The 18,863-nt window shown below is 43.7% G+C and overlaps 1 protein-coding gene across 1 annotated transcript in view; it reads left to right on the forward strand.

Moving 5' to 3' along the window:
• The window catches only part of TLN2 (talin 2), a 438,278-nt gene that overhangs the window by 288,392 nt on the left and 131,023 nt on the right, over positions 1 to 18,863 (forward strand). Inside the window, exons 19-25 of the mRNA XM_086710846.1 lie at positions 3 to 101; positions 3,799 to 3,966; positions 5,176 to 5,470; positions 8,037 to 8,203; positions 12,044 to 12,172; positions 13,871 to 13,984; positions 16,101 to 16,214. Of these exons, the coding sequence (XP_086566972.1) occupies positions 3 to 101; positions 3,799 to 3,966; positions 5,176 to 5,470; positions 8,037 to 8,203; positions 12,044 to 12,172; positions 13,871 to 13,984; positions 16,101 to 16,214 (1,086 nt within the window). The remainder of the gene's footprint in view (positions 1 to 2; positions 102 to 3,798; positions 3,967 to 5,175; positions 5,471 to 8,036; positions 8,204 to 12,043; positions 12,173 to 13,870; positions 13,985 to 16,100; positions 16,215 to 18,863) is intronic.

The following is an 18,863-nucleotide window of genomic DNA, read 5'->3' on the forward strand; positions in this document are numbered from 1 at the left end:
AGCCTCGACAGACAGTTTTGACTGCTGCTGGAAGCATCGGACAAGCCAGTGGGGATCTTCTGAGACAGATCGGAGAGAATGAGACTGATGAGCGATTCCAAGTAAGATATCTGCGACCCATAATTTTGGAAAGGAGTCTAAGCGATGGTCTAGACCCAAATGGGGAGAATGTGTGAAAAACCAGATCTTCAGTGGGCTGTCAAGAATAAGATTGAGATGGCTTACATTGGGGATGAGGTCACTGTTAATTTTTTTAAAGAAATTTTTAACTAAAAAACTCCTTTCACTTACGTATCCCGCATCATCACTGTAAAGCACTTACTTAGCTATTCTTGCTAGTCTGGATGCCGGGCGTTCATTAAACACAAAAGTGGAGGGAATAATGTCCTGAACTCCCTTGTGTCTACCATCCAACCTCTGTAATCATCGACTCATGGCCAGGCTTGTTTCATCTTCTGGGAGCGGTTTTTAAGTAAATGAGCCCAGAGTCCCCATGGGAATGAGAGTGTGGACTCCCATACACTGCACTCACAGGTAGCTTTGGTGCCCCCGCTCTTTGTATCCAAAGGTGGGTCTCTTGTCTGTGTTGTAGCCCAAACCAGCATGACGGGAAAGCCTTTTTTTTTTTTTTTTTTTTTTTTTTTTTTTGTCACTCTTGTTCAATACCAAGGATATGTGCTGTTTGTCCTCTGGTGCACAGCTGTAGCCACTGTTGGCAGCTGGCTTGATGTGCTGCCAGCTCAGACTGGAGCTCAGCTTGTCTGCCTCTGTTTCCAGCCACCACAGATGAGGGGAGCTTCGGGCTACGATGAGCTGGGCTTCTCACATACTCGTGGGCACATGCCCTCCATGCCTTTCTCCTTCTCTGACGTCCTCATTTTGAGTAGTACATAACTCCATTCTACTGAAACCTAATGGTTCGAGCCCAGGTTCTCTGGAAGAGACCCTATTCCAAATCCCATGTCAGGTTTACTGTCAGGGAATTACACAGCATTCAGAGGAAAAAGATCATTCAGCTTTACAGTAGCGTTCAAGTTTCTTAATTCACGAGTGCCGATTCAGCTTGCCATTTCATCCGGAACTACCAAACTGCATCTACACAAGATGCATCAGTTACACTAAGACAGGGTTGTACATGTTGGGATACGTGGAACGTGTACCTGCATCTGTAGATGTAGCTGTCTACTACTTTGCACATAGTTGTGATGCTGGGATCATAGGACTCATTCATGTTCTATCTACAATGCAATAAGACAGCCAGTGCTTAAACACTGAAGTCATGCTGGAGGGTGAGACCCATAATGGGTGGTAGCAGTATTCTTGGAAGCCATTTCTAGGCTGGGATGGCCAGTAAGACTAACTTGAAAGAGAATTTACTCCAGACCACATAAATATATCCCACTAAATTCAAGCAAACACCCTATCCTGCCTTGGCCTTGGCTAAACCCCCCAACTGCGCTTGTCTTGGGCATTGATTGTTTTATTAGCACAGGTAATTCTTGGTAGGCAGGGACCTACTTAGGAATTGGGTATGAGATTCAGCTGTTGGTGTACTAGGCTTAATTATCTTGAGGTGGTCAACTTTCTTTCCTCAAAAATATTACTGCTTTCCCCAGAGTGTTTGGCAAGGTGGAGAAGCAAGTCACAGTTCTTCCTGAGATCTTTCATGCATCCTTGTATTGTTGAAGGCTTTCTCTCTTTTCTTTCTCTCTTTGGCAGACTGTTACACTGTCACGTATAAATGCCAACTCTGATCCCTGTCGTTTGTTTCTATTTAGAGGTGCTAGGAAAGCAGGTTCACGTTCACAGTAAGGTCCTGCAGACTTTCTTACCAGTGAAAGGCCTTACTTTACTGCTTTCCATTTCTGTAAGGTCTCTAGGCAAACATCAGTGTAGTAAGGTGATCCTGTAACCTCTTGGAGTTATGAGTAGCCCCTGGCTTTCTGACATTGGATTTCTTATGCACTATTTTTCTGATTCTTGAGATCTTATCTCAGAGCTTTTCTTGGGTTCTCAATGTACTGCATGTTCCCAGAGTTAACAAAGATTTATTTTACACGGGCTACATAATAGGGGTCTTGTTGAAAGGTTTGACAAAGGCCTTGTCAGCAACTGTAGCTGTAGTATCACGTTCTTTTTCTAACTGTATTTTTTTTGGACAAAATTAATAGGAAGAACAGGATTTCTTTAAATGAGTCTAACAAAGCCCTTTAGAACAATCGTGAGCCTACATGACCAAATCTTGGTCCCTGTGTGAAAAGACGAATTCATATCAAGCGAAAGAATACTGTGACCTACTTTGGAAAGATTTTTTTTTTTTAATCTTGTGAATAATTTGTGACATTCAAGTTGAGTGTGCACTGAGCATTGAAATAGGTGTTCAAGAACTGTAACTTGGGCCATGTTGGGAGCAATTTCCAAAAGTTATGTGGCCAACAAGTGCCAGTCAGATCCCAAAAGCATCTTCACTTTTTGGCACCTCAGGCTTTGCTTTTTCCTTGGACATTCAACAAACCTTTTAAAAAAAAGAAAGATAAAGACTGAACTAAACTGTTCCTTTAAGACTGTTTGTTTTTGTCCATTTTAAAATCTGCGTATGTGGTCATTTTATGGGTTTCTGATTTGCCTGGATAGCATGTAGTGTTTGCTCTGTGTAAAATTGTACAGGGTGAACACCCCTTTCAGTATATCTTCCTGTAAAATGTCTTCTTGTAAAGACTCTTTGGGTGCCCTTTGCATTCAGAATCAAAAGTGCTTTTCATTATCTGATGAATTAATAAAGACTACTGACCACATTTCCTCTGGGAGAAAGCCTGGACATGTTCGTTCAAAATAAAAATGGCTCATATATTTGGGATATGTTTGGGAAGGCATTTCCAAACCAAATAAACTACCTTCACTATTCAAAGAAAGGAAGCAAATTAAATGTAACAGTGATTATTCTTCAGGCCACACAGATGGGTGACAAATCTGGTGGGCTGAATCAAAGGATTCTCCACCCTGCAGACAGAGTGCCTTTTTGTTGAGTTGAAGCATGAACTGATACAGAAAGGCTCAAAGCTCCTTGCATCTTCAATGAGGTCGTAGCTTATAGCTAGTTTATTTATGTAGGCTCCCTTTCCACTTTTCATAATAATTTAATCCCTGTCCAGAAGACTACAGAACCCTGAGAATAACTTACGTTCAGAGCACTCCTTGGCTCTTGAGCTGTAGGTAATGTCTGTGCATGTCCAACATTGCCCTCTGGAGGCAGAGATGTGGCTGAATTTTTGATAGTAGCTTGGATCTTTGTGCAAAATGGAAATCCAAATGATAAATTTTTGCGTGACAGCAGGGCATGATGACTTGGAGGCCATGAATTCTATCCTTCCTACAGTATGTTGTATTTATGGCATCTGGATAGATTTCCAGCTTTTCCTGATCTACTGCATCAATCACGTATTCAAGAGACTTAAGACTTTCGGTGTTGAAGTACATGAATGTGAATCAGTGGTTAAAATACAAACTCTCCCCTCAAATCAACCTATTCTAGATTTAAATCTTTGTTCCTTAATGCATAGGAGACTATGTAGCTAGGATGCAAGTCTCTTTCTCGAATTACATCTAAGGTAAGTTGACATTTCAGAAAAATAAATGGAAAGAATATTCTCATGAAGTACTGGAAAAAAAAAAAAGTTCAAATGGAATATCAATAAAATGTTTCATCAGACACCGCATTTTATTTCTAGGCTGTGAAGGGTGATAAAAAAAAATAGTAAATGCCTGTTTTTTTGTTTTTTTAATTCTCTTTCTAAATAGGACGTTTTAATGAGTTTGGCCAAAGCTGTAGCCAATGCTGCCGCCATGTTGGTATTAAAGGCGAAGAATGTCGCCCAAGTAGCTGAAGACACGGTCCTACAGAACAGGGTGATTGCCGCTGCCACCCAATGTGCCCTTTCTACCTCTCAGCTGGTGGCGTGCGCCAAGGTAAGCCAACTGGCACCCCTGGCCCTTTTGTCAAAGTGTCACGTGCTCTCGTTTGCCCCCAGTCACTGGGGGAAAACAGGCAGAATTTGTTTAAACTGTCTGAGGCTTAGAGCTCGCTTAGGTGTTGTCTCCAAGGTGACATGACCGGATTTTGGCAATAACTGCCCAATTGTGCTTTCATCCCAAGTTCTTTCCCCAAGTCCTCAGGCACTGGGACGTCTCGGTATCTCATTGCCATTTCTACTTGGAAACTGCCATGTGTCCCCCTTGAAATTCTCATTGTGTCCTGTTTACACCTGCACACCAAGGGTTCTCGCATTGTACAAGAAGGCAGTACAGTGTCACGAATGGGTTTGTAAATAACGTGCAGATCTGGGGGAGCCCTTTTGCACTGCACAGTGCAAGAGTGGCGGTAATCAGGATTGAGTTCATTGTTGTCGCTCACGATGTGCACACTCCGGGTGTTAAACTTCACCTTGTTCAGCATGTCATCCCCAGTTTACGGAAGGGAAACTGAGGCCTCTAAGGCTTCGTAAGTAGCTTGCGGCCACAGAAATCATTAAGTGGCAGAACTGGGGTTATCTCAGGCCTGTCTGGTTTCACGTATCCTTTCGGCACCGTTGCGTGTTGATGCGTCAGAAGACGGGATGTGTCCATTTCTCAACTTGATGACCTATCGTATTCTATAGATCCGTGACTGGCTTAGCCCGCCATTTCCTATCCTCTGGTGGGATTTGCAGTGTCACGCAGATGTGTTGATGGTATCGCTCCTACACTGTTAAAGCACCCACAAAAAAATGGACAGAATCCCCCTGTTCTTTAAAGTACTGCGAGGTACAGAGTTCCAAGTACCTCTGGAAAAGAAATACAATCCTGTTAGTCTTGTTATCCTAAGTCAGAGGACTCTACCTAGAGGTTCCTAAAAGGAGAAGCTATGCCATAAACACCAGAAATTTCTCTCTGTGGAAGTAGTTCGTACTATAGTTACATATCACCAGTGAAGATAACAATTGTCAGGCATCAAAAACCACCAAGATAGGGTGAAATTGTGAGGTAGAAGAAATCTCAGTGATGGTACACTTTAAACCCTGGTGCTCTGAGTAAGGACCCAAGGCCCCTAGCAGCAAGGGCCTCGGTGGAAATGCTAGTGCGGGGTGGGGACTGAGAGCTGACCCTCGGTGCCCAGGACCTGCTCCTGTCTCCCTCTAGGTGGTGAGCCCCACCATCAGCTCCCCCGTGTGCCAGGAGCAGCTGATCGAAGCAGGGAAGCTCGTGGACCGCTCGGTGGAGAACTGTGTCCGTGCCTGCCAGGCGGCCACCGACGACAGCGAGCTCCTGAAGCAGGTCAGCGCGGCGGCCAGCGTGGTCAGCCAGGCCCTGCACGATCTCCTGCAGCACGTACGACAGTTTGCCAGCCGAGGCGAGCCCATCGGCCGCTACGACCAGGCCACCGACACCATCATGTGTGTCACCGAGAGCATCTTCAGCTCCATGGGAGATGCTGGTGAGGGGCGATGCTTGGGTGGACGGGTCAGCTTGGGGTTCCCCGATGGTCATCATTGTAACAAGAAAGGTGACGGTCACCTGGCAAGGGCAAGGTGTCATGAGCTTCTGTCAGAGACTTCGTTACTGAGCCTGGGAGAAAGATGGAAGTCTCCCGGTTTGCCCATCCATAGCAGCCCTTAAAGAGTTAATTAGGCTTTTTAGAAAATTCTTAGCAAATTCCTTTTGGTCAAAAACCTCCATGTTGGATTTGGCCTGGTAAAGTCAAGGTAGCCATAGGAGGAGATAAGCCTGAAGCTTGGAAGGAAAAATGTATTCTGCTCACAAGTCCCAAAGAGAAAGCTACCACATGCCTGCAGGGTCACAGGGGTTTGGTCACAAGGGTTTGGTCAGGTTGCAGAAGACAGGAGTGAGGGGAGGAGCTTAAGCTCTATTCTTTTTTGGGATTTTCATTGGGAAGGCAGGGCAGGGGAAACCACTTGGGGCTGCTTAGTTTGAAAATCTTCAGCAGGCTCTGTGCTCTACAGGCGATCCTCAGTTGCCTGGCATCGGGCCATAGGATGATTGAGGCCAGGGATATTGCCTCCAGGAGGGTACTGGCCAGATAGAGGTGATCTGGTTCTAAGCTGAGGTCAGTTTGCATATCAAAGGCGTGCTCCTGGCTGGACTTTGGCTATCTCTAAGAATTGGCTAGCCTTCAGCAGGGCAGTGTCTCTAGCCAGCAAGGTTTCTTTAACATGTCAAATGTCAGGATGTACAAAAAATTTAAAAATATGTAGCTTTCAGTCTGTTAGTTGAAAGGTAAGTCTCCTGAGATCCAGCCCATCCCTATCCCATCTAAATCTCCAGATTTGGCAACTCACTGATTTCTGTTTTACGTTTCCAGAAATTTTCAATCTTCCTACAGTCACATATTTGTGTGTGTTTGCACGCATGTGCGCATAGCGCTTTGTTTTCACATAAATGAAATTGCATTATTTATACTCTTAAACCTTTTTCTTTTAATGTGTCTTACAGATCTTTTTCACGTTGACCTATACACTCATCTTTTTAATGACAGCATAATATTCTACTGAATGGAATTCTAGGATAATTTACTTAACTTATGATCTTGAAGCACATCTAGGTGGTTTCCAAGTTTTTTGGTTTGCTTCTTAGTTTTGCTTTAACAAAAAAATTATTACAGTAACTATTTTTATAAAAGTATCTTGGTTTACTTTTGGGGATCTATGTAATTAGTGGAACTTCTGGGCCAATATATATGTACGACTTTTTTTTTTTTTACATATGGACTTGCTTTCCAGAAAGGTTCTACACTTTGTGACCCTACCGGTAGTTTGTAAGATGTTTGTTTCCCTACTTCCTTGTCAGCACAGAGCCATATTTTATAGCAAGTATTAGAAACAAACAAAAACTTGAACTTTTCTGTATCTTCCTTATGTGATTTAAGAAAATAGGAGTACTCTACACGATTTGGATTTTGTTGTTGTTGTTTGTTGTCTTTCTTTTTTAATAGATGTTTTATTTTGGAATATTTTCACATCTACAGGAAAAAAGTAGAGGTAATACAGAAAGTTCTTATATACCCTTCCCAATTGCCCTCATTTTTAGCATCTTCCCATGGCACCCATGGCATATTGTCCGAATTAGATTAGCTTTGGTGCATAACTGTTAGCTACGGACATTATTCAGATTTCACCAGTTTTTCCACTCATGCCCTTTTATTGTCCCAGGATCCAATCCACGATACCTTGAATGTAGCACATTTTGATTTTTTATGAAAGCTTTGTTTCCCCCTTAATGTTACAGTGGTGCGGCATCCTTCTCAAATGGCCTTTGTGAGAGGAAAAATTCCCTTACATTTGAGTAGTTTTATTTTAAACGTTTACTCTTACATCCTTCCTACTTCTAAAGTAGATTTCAGTAAAATCACGGTACAGTAAAACCAAACAACTACTAATAACAAGATCAAAACTGGTGCCTGGAAGAAAAGAGTGAGCAAACAGAAAATTGATAGGGAAAACTCAGCCAAGACAAATCTTAGCAATTGAGCATGAATCTGGGGTCTGTGCTTCTTATTAGTGAAAGCCAAATGACACAGATACAGGGGATCTTGTGATACTATTCATCTGGAGTTAGGTAACATACAAATTCTTTCAAAGTTTAAAGATAATTTTTTGCCATTATGCAGAATTTAAGGAGTTTTGGGTCAGTGATTCTTGAGCTAAATGATATTCACTAGATAAATATTTATTAAATCACGTAACAAATCCACATAATTTTGTTCCCTGCCTTCTGTTTGTAAAGAGCTCCCCTTTGCTTAGTTGCGTCCTATTTACCCCTCTCTGTTCAAGATGGAACTTGGATGGGTTTGGGGTATACGATCCTAGTAGCCATAGGGAGTATTTTCAGTCCTGGGTCTAAGGACATAAGCCTTGCTTAGGACAGGAACTTGTGGTCTCCCTTCTTTCTGTGCCTCTTGCTAGAGGAGTGGAGACTGGACTGTGTGCTGCTTTTGAGCTTTAGAAAGCAGACAAACAGATGGCCTCCTCAATCCCATCCCGTAGGTGAAATGGTGCGCCAGGCCCGGGTCCTGGCCCAAGCCACCTCAGACCTTGTCAACGCCATGAGGTCAGATGCGGAAGCTGAAATCGACATGGAGAATTCAAAGAAGCTCCTGGCAGCAGCAAAACTCTTGGCTGATTCCACTGCTCGCATGGTGGAAGCTGCAAAGGTATCATGTTGGATCTGTTCTTTTGAAAAGTGAACATTATTAAGAGTTAGGATTTGGAAGGTGCCCTGAAGATAAAGAATGGTCAGCTGAGTGTGCATTTTTGTTGTTTCAAACCTATATGGTTTTGTAACATTTAACCTTGTTCCAGTGGGAAAGGAGAAGGGCATGGGACACGAGAATAACAGTCTTTAAGCGGAGCAGGGCTGACTCAGCTGTGGCCAACACAGTTCCTGCTTAGTGCGCACTCTCTCGCCATTGGGTTATCGCCATCGGCTTATTGCAAATGGTGGTGAATTTAAACTTGAGACCTTGAACAGCAGATTCACTTAGGCCTGTTTTTTGCCCGCAACCTTAGTATTACTTTGCCCTCCATTTGACTTCTCAACTAAACTGTCAAGATTTTACATAGTAGAGTGCTTCCTGCCTCACTGTTCTTCAAATGCCAGTAGCAGTCTTGAATGTTATATAACAGCTTGAATGAAGAGTTAAGAGTCAGCTTTTCTGCTTTTTGACGGTAATGCATTAGCATGATGCTTCTAAAAGTCAGTGATTCTTATCCCAGGGCTCTGTTTCAGAGCCCCCTCCCCCCTTCCCCGCTCCGCCCTGCCCATGAAACCTTACAATGGAACGTGTCTCCATTCCACCCCTCCTGATTCACAAGGTCACTGGTGGGACTGTGCAAAATTATATTCCACAAGGGATTCTGATGCCTACCGCTAGGTGAGAACTGTATTAAATGGATAAGGCTGTATTTTTCTATGTTCCATTTTGGTTTTTAGGCAACTAGCATATGTTTGTGGTGGAAATGATAGAAAATGCATATGAATATAAATAAAATAAAAAGCATCTTCAGTTTCATACTCTCAGATAACACGTTTAATGTGTTTCTATGCATGTAAGATTCATTGAAAGTCTCCACATCTTATCCTATCTCCCCAGCCTCCAATAGAATACCTTGTATGTGAATTCTTAATATGTTATGACACACAGTGAATTACGTAGACCTTCCTCGACTGACTCACCCTTGTAGTTCCTGAGGGACTGTGATTTCTTGGAGGTAACACGAATAGGATGAAGAGTAACCCAAGGAGAGGCAGCATCTGAACTTGCTTCCTCTGTCCCCTGAGCCCTGTTTCAGCTGAGAAGTTAGGCCATTAACCATCCCTTTTAGCCAAAAATATATATGACGGTTTCGTGCAGTGGTTAATTTCTTTATGGTTTTTACAAGTTCTGCCCCTTGTATTTCTAAGTCTAAACATAGCTCTTCTTTTTTTTTTTTAATTTTGTTAATGTTTGTTTACTTTTGAGAGAGAGGCAGAGTATAACCGGGGGAGGGGCAGAGAGAGGGGGAGACACAGAATTTGAAGCAGGCTCCAGGCTCCAAGCTGTCAATACAGAGTCCAGCACCAGGCTTGAACTTGTGAACCACGAGATCATGACCTGAGCCAAAGTCAGACACGTAACCATCTGGGCCACCCAGGAACCCCTACACATAGCTATTTTAAAGTTTATTTATTTGTTTATTTTGAGAGAGAGGGAGAGAGAGAGAGAGAAAGAGAGAGAGAGAGAGAAAGCAAGAATGCAAGCACGCAAGCAACTAGGGGAGTGGAGCAGAGGGAGAAAGAGAAAATCCCAAGTAGGCTCCTTGCTCATCGTGGATGCAGAGCTTGATCTCAAGACCAGGATCATGATCTAGGTTGAAATCAAGAGTCGGACCCTTAACTGACTGAGCCACCCAGGTGCCCTTAAACATAGCTATTTTAAGCAAACCTTCACATTCACAAAAAAATGATAGACTGAAAAGAACCTTATTGTAAAATCTAATCAACCCTTGTTTTACAAAGGAGAAAATTAAAACTCAAAAAGTTTTTGCCTACCATCACATACTCAAGATTGAGCCAGGGCCAGAGTGCACATTGGTTTCTAGACGCACAACGCTCACCAGACCTTAATGCACCAAGTTACCAGAAATTTGTTTCTTTTAGGTATTTATTTTTAATGATTTATATCAGATGGGACAATGTTAAGTGGTTTCATAAATTCTTGTAGTTAAGTGTGGTGACTTTGTCTTCACGACACTATTTTCATTTGCTGGATTTTGTTCAAAGCTGAAGAACCTGTTATAGTTAGAGCTCCAAGAAATATATTTAATGTGTAGAAAAAAATACATTTCATAATCAGTAACTAAGATTCCAGACCAAGATTAGTACCGCATATCTAATGTACATTCCTCATGAAAGAGACGTTGCTAAGGAAGGATCCAGATGCCCACTTGAGAGTCGAGTGCAGAAATGGTTTTCTGCTGCTCAAAATACCAAAGGAAGGCTCGCATAGGAGTGGTCTAAACACCTGATGACCAAAAGAATAAAATGCTTTTCCTAAACTCGCAAAAGAAGACAAAAGTAGCTGAAACAATCTTTCACATGTGAGATGCAAAAATAGAGGTTTTTTTAGTTACTGAAACACAAAATCAAGGCTACTTAAAGTGGTTACAGTTTGAAAGAGTGGAAGATTCCTTTTGAAGGATTGCCAGAACACTTCTGTCACAGATGTTAAAACTGTTGCAGCCAGGATGAATCCCTATCCCTTTTATAAATAGTTAAAAAACAAACAAACGGGTTCTCGTAAATGGTCAATTTGGCAAGTTGGCCATTTGAAAAATGGAGACATTTGAAAATTGATTTTCAACGATTGGTGAGTTTCTTTCTGTTTTTGTCTCTGCCTTATGAGCAAATATTATCACCCTAAAGTGTTGATGAAAAGAAACTCATTCATCCCTATACATTTAGAACCGGTCACAGAACATCCAGACTGAGAAAAATCTTGATTGCTGCTTCTCTTGCAGGTGGGAGAGGAAGGTTGGATGTGCTTTAAGTCTTGGTTGAATTAGTATGCAGTGAAGTTACATCCTCTTCCTACGTTACCTTTAGTCTTTTCCCTACTTCAGAATCCCACCCATCCAAATAAAATCCATTTTGAGGGGCCTGGGTGGCTCAGTCGGTTAAGTGTCTGACTCCCGATCTCAGGTCATGATCTCGCTCTTCATGGGATCAAGCCCCACGTTGGGCGCAATGCTGAGCACTGGGCCTGCTTGGGAGTCTCTCTCCCTGTCTCTCTGCCCCTCCTTCCTTCAAAATAAATAAACTTTAAAAATAAATAAAATCCATTTGCATTCCTCAGACACTTGAACCTACAGCAACACAGGGTGGCCATGGGCTGTGCATGGTGCCTTTCTCTTGCCCTGCCATGATCATTACTTAAGTATAGTTGAGTACCATTTCTCCTTTGCTATACTTTCCAACTCAGTCTTTCTATGCATGGTCTTTCCTGAACAACATTTCCTTATAGTATTGGGGATGGCATTCCCAGTCCCCCTGGTCCCTCTCCCCCTTCCCCTGTGTGTATATTCTCAGCCTGTTCACATAAACCCAGTGCCACAAGACAGGAAAATCTTTCCATAGTGACAAGCGTCTGTCCTGCCAGTTAATATAAAATTCTCCCCGAGAGATTGGGGCATGGGGGAGATTTATGTTAACACCTTTTAAACCATGGATAGCTGACCACAAGTCAATTTACGTGGATGGCCAAGGCTATGATCTCAAGTGTTTAATTTTTACCATTGGATTTCTACTGTTTACTGGTACAGCTTTGAAACATCCCCAGTAGATTTTTTGTCGTTAGGAGATGAACATCTTTATTGTAAAGATACTGCTCGAAGCATTTGCTTTCTCTTCCAGATCTTTTGTGTTACCGGGAAAAAGTAAAATTCAAGGCATGAGTTCAGCATCTGTGGCGTGCTGTCCTCTGGACCTCTCAGAATCTCTGTTTTCTCCTTCTCAGGGGGCTGCGGCCAATCCTGAGAATGAAGACCAGCAGCAGAGACTAAGAGAAGCTGCGGAAGGTCTCCGTGTGGCAACCAACGCTGCTGCCCAGAATGCTATCAAGAAAAAAATTGTCAACAGATTGGAGGTGGGTAAAGAGGCTGGTTTCTTAGAATGTCTATTTTAGATTGCCAAGAGTTATCTGAAAGAATAACATGGGGCGCCTGGGTGGCTCAGTCGGTTGAGCATCTGACTCCATAGTGGGTCATCATCTCACAGTTTGTGAGTTCGAGCCCTGTGTAGGGCTCTGTGCTGACAGCTCGGAGCCTGGAGCCTGCTTCAGGTTCTGTGTCTCCCTCTCTCTCTGCCCCTCCCCAGCTTGCTCACGCTCTCTCGCGCTCTCTCTCTCTCTCTCTCTCTCTCTCTCAAAAATGAACATTTAAAAAATTTTTTAAAGAAAGAATAACCAAATTAATAAGGCATTGCCCATATAAAGGAGGCTAAATCAAGATTGACGATCTAGTTTATTGGTTAAGGGACTTAGAAACAATGTGAAATGTTGGTTTAGGCACCTGGTACATTTAGGTTCAATGGCACACTAACGGTATATTCGAGAAACAACTTCAGCTCATGTTCTCAGTAAGCAAAGCCTTTTCTGAGTTGAACATTCTTTTTTTTTTTTTAATGTTTATTTATTTTTTGAGAGAGAGACAGAGCATGAGCCAGGGAGGGGCAGAGGGAGAGAAGGAGACACAGAATCCAAAGCAGGCTCCAGGCTCTGAGCTGTCGTCACAGAGCCCAACATGGGGCTCAAACTCACAAACGGTGAGATCAAGACCTGAGCCGAAGCTGGATGCTTAACCGACTGAGCCAACCAGGGGCCCCTGCATTTAGCATTCTTGAATAGATTTCAAATTTTTTTTTTTTTTTTTTTTTTTTTTTTTTTTTTTTTGCAGCAGGAAATAGGAACTTTTTTCCCCTGGCGTTAAGGGTTGCCCATATTCAGAAAGGACCTTTAGCTAAAAATTCCATACATATTTTGTCAGAGACAGTGACTCTTTCAGGACTTCCAGTAGAAAATAGAACCTTGGAAAGAGTGAAGAATGGGGATCCGGCTTCGGTGGAGAGGTGTGGATGGAGCAATAAGAAATATTTTGTCATTTTCAGAACATCTGTTTGGTGGGGGAGGTGAGGGAGGTAGGAAATAGCACTAGGTGCAAACTCTGTAAGAAAACGAGTTTCTCTCACAAAGGCATACAGGAGACTCTTACACCAAAATTTGGGAGGTTGGAGGCCAAGAACCTGCCTGTCTGAGGAATTCCTCCGTATGGTCTGGTGGATCCAGAAACAAAACCAGCCTCCTTCCAGGGGGATGGGAGCGAGCAAACCCACTTAAGTACTCTGGTGGGGAAGCCCCGGCCTTTCTGAAGGAAGGCTTCACACGGGTGGCAAGAGGAAAGCCATGAGCACACCAGCGTTTCTGCTGCTTGTGGAGAAGAAAATGTTTCCCCCAAAACATTTAGACTGGATGCCGCTTATCAATGCCATCGTGGTCATGGAATTAATGGTCCCTTCTCTTTTTGAGAAAGACAAATGAACACCGGAACTTGAGCTATCAAGTGTGACTGTCTTTCTCTCTGGTCCCAGGGAATGTAAACCAATGGAGATAACAGGGCGATTGTTAGACGAGGCTCGTCAGCGGCATTCAGGAGGCAGAGTCTGGGCCTGGAGTCCTCTTTCTTCCACGCGTGCAGCTGTTCTGTGCCAGCCTCTTAATGGTAGGGCAGATATAAATGTGCGTGTGTGTGCGATGGCCCCGCTCACCTACCGTCGCTCTGTCCTCCAGGTGGCAGCTAAGCAGGCCGCAGCCGCCGCCACACAGACCATCGCCGCCTCCCAGAACGCGGCCGTGTCCAACAAGAACCCCGCCGCCCAGCAACAGCTGGTTCAGAGCTGCAAGGTGAGGTTGCAGCCGCCCGAACACCAGATCTGCTGGAGACCCCCCTGATAGCATTACAAGGCCACGCGCCCAGATAATTCAGTTAAGACTAATCATCTGGGCCCCTAATGCAGTTTGCTCCAGCTCCTGTGTTCCAGGTACACACACATGCACGCACACACACACACACATCTGGTTTTTGTCTCATAAGTGGATGCCCTCTGTTTGGAAGGAGAGTATGATGCTTTTTCCAGCATTGTCTTTCCTTTGCCTAGATTTTCTTTCTTTTCAAGAGACCGAATCAAGGAGGATCAATGACCAGGCCATTTTAGGGCTCTGCAATAGTAATGAAGCATTGAATTTCCAGAGTGCCTCTTTCCCCGTGAGAGGTGGGCCTTCAGCTTCAGTGCTTGCTGGGAGGAGAGTTGATTTCCTGCTTTGCACCGATGGCACCCTAAGGATTGATGTTACCCTGTCTGGCCTCAGTGATGATGTGCTTCGGGGCTTTCTGTTGTTGCATGTTTTTTTCTGAGACCCGGGCCTTGATGGCATGTTCACTCCAACGTATTGCAAAGGGTACAGTGAATACCTTTGTTGCCACTTCTGAGGGCCCAGGGGGTCTGCTCTCCCAGGAGACCCCTGAAAGGTGCCAGACACGACTTGGAATTGCATAGCTCCTGCCCTTGTGTTGGCAGTGTGCCTGACTGGAGTCTCCCAAAGGTCTTTGCAGTGAGCAGCGGGGGCTGGGTGGGCAGGTGTATTTGTGTTAAGGTTCTGGGAGTTGACTGCGCTCTGTCTGCTTTTTCACGTCTCCTCTGTGAAACGGTTCACCTGTGAGTGGTGTCGCCATTTCCACCTCAGAAATGCCTTTGCTTCTGAGAACCACCCAGAGCCCTCCACGTCCTGAGTCTAGGTTCTCTGAGGCCAGCCCCTCACCAAGAAGCGAATGTACTCTGGCAGAGAAGTCTCAGCACTGGAGTAAGACCCTGTCCTCGGGACTGTATGCAGAAAGATGGGGTTTTTCTGTGAGTCAGGCCCCCACAGAGGAGGAGAGGGTGTTTTCTGTTAGAGCCTCAATTCAGCCGCCAGCGTGGGTGACAAAACCCTTCTTCACGAGCGCTTGCTCCTCATGTCCAGGAAAATACTACAGGATGAAACACCCCCCGCCCCTTTTTGCGGAGACTGAAGATACTCAGTGTCTGTCTATCACTGTCAGGAAGGAAATCACTGTTGATCAGCTTGCAGTGCAGAGGGGAGAGTGGACCAGACTATGGGAGCCAGCGATCCTCAAGAGGATCTGAGGAAAATCTCTGGGAAATATTTGTTTTAACCTTTGCTGGAATGGGTTCAAAAAAAAAAAAAAAAATAGGTCGCCAGACTGGGGTACACTTGGGACCTTCTTCAGCAGTAGTGGTCACTGTGTGCTCTGACCTTTGAGGACCTGGTCGGTCAGATGAGGAGTGCTCACTGAGGAGAAAACCCAGAAAAGGTAGTAGGCTGGTCTCCTAGGGCATTGTGGGAAATTGTTTCTTGAAGTGGTCTCACCTCAGAAACTGCTGCTTCTTCCTCCACCCTGGGCATTGGGGTTTCCAGTTTGAGAATTGAGAGGGCTACTTAATCAAAGAAGACCCATGGTGGCAATGAAAGGTGATGGACAGAATGCATCCCTGCTAAGTGAGGAATCAAAGCACTGACCTATGCTGGCACTTGAGTAGTTCTCTTAGTTTCTTCTCGTTGGACAATGTGACTTGGGTTTCTCTGCCTGTGAATTGTAGAGACTTTTTGATCCTTGGCTGTTAAGCTTTATAAGTGGTCATTAGCCACATTGGTATTAGTTGCAAGTGGGCAAATGCTTTTAAGACCACCTTATAGAGATTTGTACCGTGCCTAAAGGTATGAGGAGCTGAGAGTCGAGCGTGTGTGGGAAACAGCTACCCAGAGGCACTGGGTTAGGATTCGTTGTTGGTAAGGACCCAGCTAGCTTAGAAGTGCTAGGTAAATCCAAGGCTTGTGATAAGCATTGCTCACATGGAATAGCGCATCCCCAAAACATCCATCACTGGTGTCATTTTCCACCCTTTTTTGGTAATTCGCTGTGCCGAGTGTGCTCTGTTTTAATTTTCCTTGCTTCCTATAGGCAGTGGCTGATCACATCCCTCAGCTGGTCCAGGGGGTGAGAGGAAGCCAAGCCCAAGCTGAAGACCTTAGCGCCCAGCTGGCTCTCATCATCTCCAGCCAGAACTTCCTCCAGGTAACAGGAGCATTCGCCTTGGTCACACTCAGAGTCCCCCATGGAGGTAGGAGGTGCCCTTAATCCTTAAGGAGAAGAATTACCCCGTGTCACAGCCACAGAGAAGTTTTTGCAGTAAGCAGACCTTGGAAGGCCTTTCCTTTGAATTTCCATTTTCAGGAGAGGTGGATTTAGCTTGGCAAAGCAAAATGCTAATATGCAGGGAAATTGCCCTGGGAGATAGCCCATAATCCATTTTTCTTGGGAGGCTCATCTTTATTTCTCCTCTGTGAGGGAAAACATGTAATAAGTTGCAAGTGTTGTTGCACAGCCTGGTACTAGATATAGCTCGAAGTTTGCCGGTTTCCAGAGAGTCTAATGCTATTATCCATGTACAAGGAAAAAAGAAGTGTTGAGTGCATCTTCTCTGAAGTTGTGATCTTTTCGTATGCCGATTGTACAATTAGTTAAGTGTCGGCAGTCTTTGTGGGCTAAGGGGTAAATTCATTTTACAGAAAACAAAATGAGAAAAGTTGTGGGAAAACTCCCTCTTTACCTACTTCTTGTCTTCAAATCCCTCAGCACTTCTGTCTGCTTGTATCTCTCGAACAGTTCCAGTGATCAGGCGATGTTCTTCCCTGTCCCTTTCTAGTTGAACCTGTCACTACAGGACCCAGTGATACATCTGTTGGGTTAATTTTTCAAGTGTCCTGACTCCAACATGCAGAGACAGAACGCGAAAGTTTTAATGTTATTTCCTCACGTTATACCTACATGCAGACATACGTATTTTATGTATACATTTTTTAATTGGGATTTATTGTGTATAGACTCTTTGATTTTTATGTTAACATTTATATTATGAGCATTTAGCATACAGCTATGGCTCTCCTTTGTTTAGCTATTTTATCACCCCTAGGCATACAGGTTGTTTTCAATTATTTGCCATCATAAACAACCTATGATAGGATAAAGGTCTTTATTTGCGCTCTACCTTTGTACCCATGTTGAATTATTTCCTAAGGATAAATTCCTACAAGTAGGATTGCCAATGGCTTATTTTTATCTTTGGGACATTGAGAATTGTGACTTGGACAGGTGCTTACCTTTTCATTCAGATGGTTGGAGGGCCTGGAGCCAGTTGTATTGTCCCCACTGCGGGCAGGCTTCTAGGGTAGTATGATAGAGCCATGTAGACATGTTCCAGGGCCCACTCTATCGCCGCTCTTAGATTTCCTTTTTCTTTCGTTCTTTGAATTTTGCTATCATAGACACATCACATAGTTACAAAAATAAGGCAGAGTTAGAAATAAGTAGAAATGGGGGCACCTAGGTGGCTCTGTTGGTTGTGTCTGACTTCTGCTCAGGTCATGATCTTGCCGTCTGTGAGTTCGAACCCTGTGTCAGGCTCTGTGCTGACAGCTCAGAGCCCGGAGCCTGCTTCAGATTCTGTGTCTCCCTCTCTCTGTGCCCCTACCCTGCTCACACTCTGTCTGTCTGTTTCCCTCTCTCTCAGAAATAAGTAAACATTAAAAATTAAAAAAAAAAAAAAAAAAAGAAAGAAGTAGAAATAGAATTGACCAGAAAGTTGCTACATGTTCAAGTTCATTCACACGTGTTGTAAAATTGTCTTTCTGGAAGGCTGAATGCATCCAAATTTCCATGTAGCAGTACGTGGAGCACATTTTCCAATACATCTTTTCCACGTTGGGAATTCAAGCATTTAAAAAATACTTCGTTGACAATTTCTCAGTGAAGTTCTTACCGTCTGATTTTTGCATTTCCTTGATAGTCACAATGCTAAATATTTCATGTTCCAGTTGTTATTATGTGAAGTTATCTACTCACATCTCAGGCTGGGCTTTTTTTTTTAAGTTTTTTTTTTTTTTTAACATTTATTTATTTTTGAGAGACAGCACAAGCAGGGAAGGGACAGGGAGAGAGGGTGACACAAGATCTGAAGCAAGCTCCAGGCTCTGAGCTGTCAGCACAGAGCCTGTCACAGGGCTTGAACCCACAAACTGTGAGATCATGACTGAGCTGAAGTTGGACACTTAACTGACTGAGCCCCCCAGACACCCCACAGGCTGTTTTTTTTAATGAATTCTCATGAGTTATTTAAATATTAAAAGTATTAACTTCTGCCATTAATGTTTATTTTCTGACAGTTAAATTGTTTCAGCTTTACTAAGAGAAATTTTTATAACATCTGTATTAAAACCCCTAAAAGTGTATATATTCTTCGGTCCAGAGATTGTGCTTTTAAAGTTCTATACAAAGTTGGGGCGCCTGGGTGGCGCAGTCGGTTAAGCGTCCGACTTCAGCCAGGTCACGATCTCGCGGTCCGTGAGTTCGAGCCCCGCGTCGGGCTCTGGGCTGATGGCTCAGAGCCTGGAGCCTGTTTCCGATTCTGTGTCTCCCTCTCTCTCTGCCCCTCGCCCGTTCATGCTCTGTCTCTCTCTGTCCCAAAAATAAATAAACGTTGAAAAAAAAAAATTAAAAAAAAGAAGTTCTATACAAAGAAAATAATGAATGTGTGAAAAATTTTAGCTACAGCGCCGTTTATCATACCCTGGAAAAAATGGACACATGCCCAACAACACAGGATTGAGAAATATTAATAGATGCATACATTGAAATACTATAGAGCTATTAAAAATATAGAATATG

This window comes from Puma concolor, chromosome B3, assembly GCF_028749965.1.
Source record: "Puma concolor isolate L17-30 chromosome B3, mPumCon1.1.hap2, whole genome shotgun sequence".
Lineage (NCBI taxonomy): Eukaryota > Metazoa > Chordata > Mammalia > Carnivora > Felidae > Puma > Puma concolor.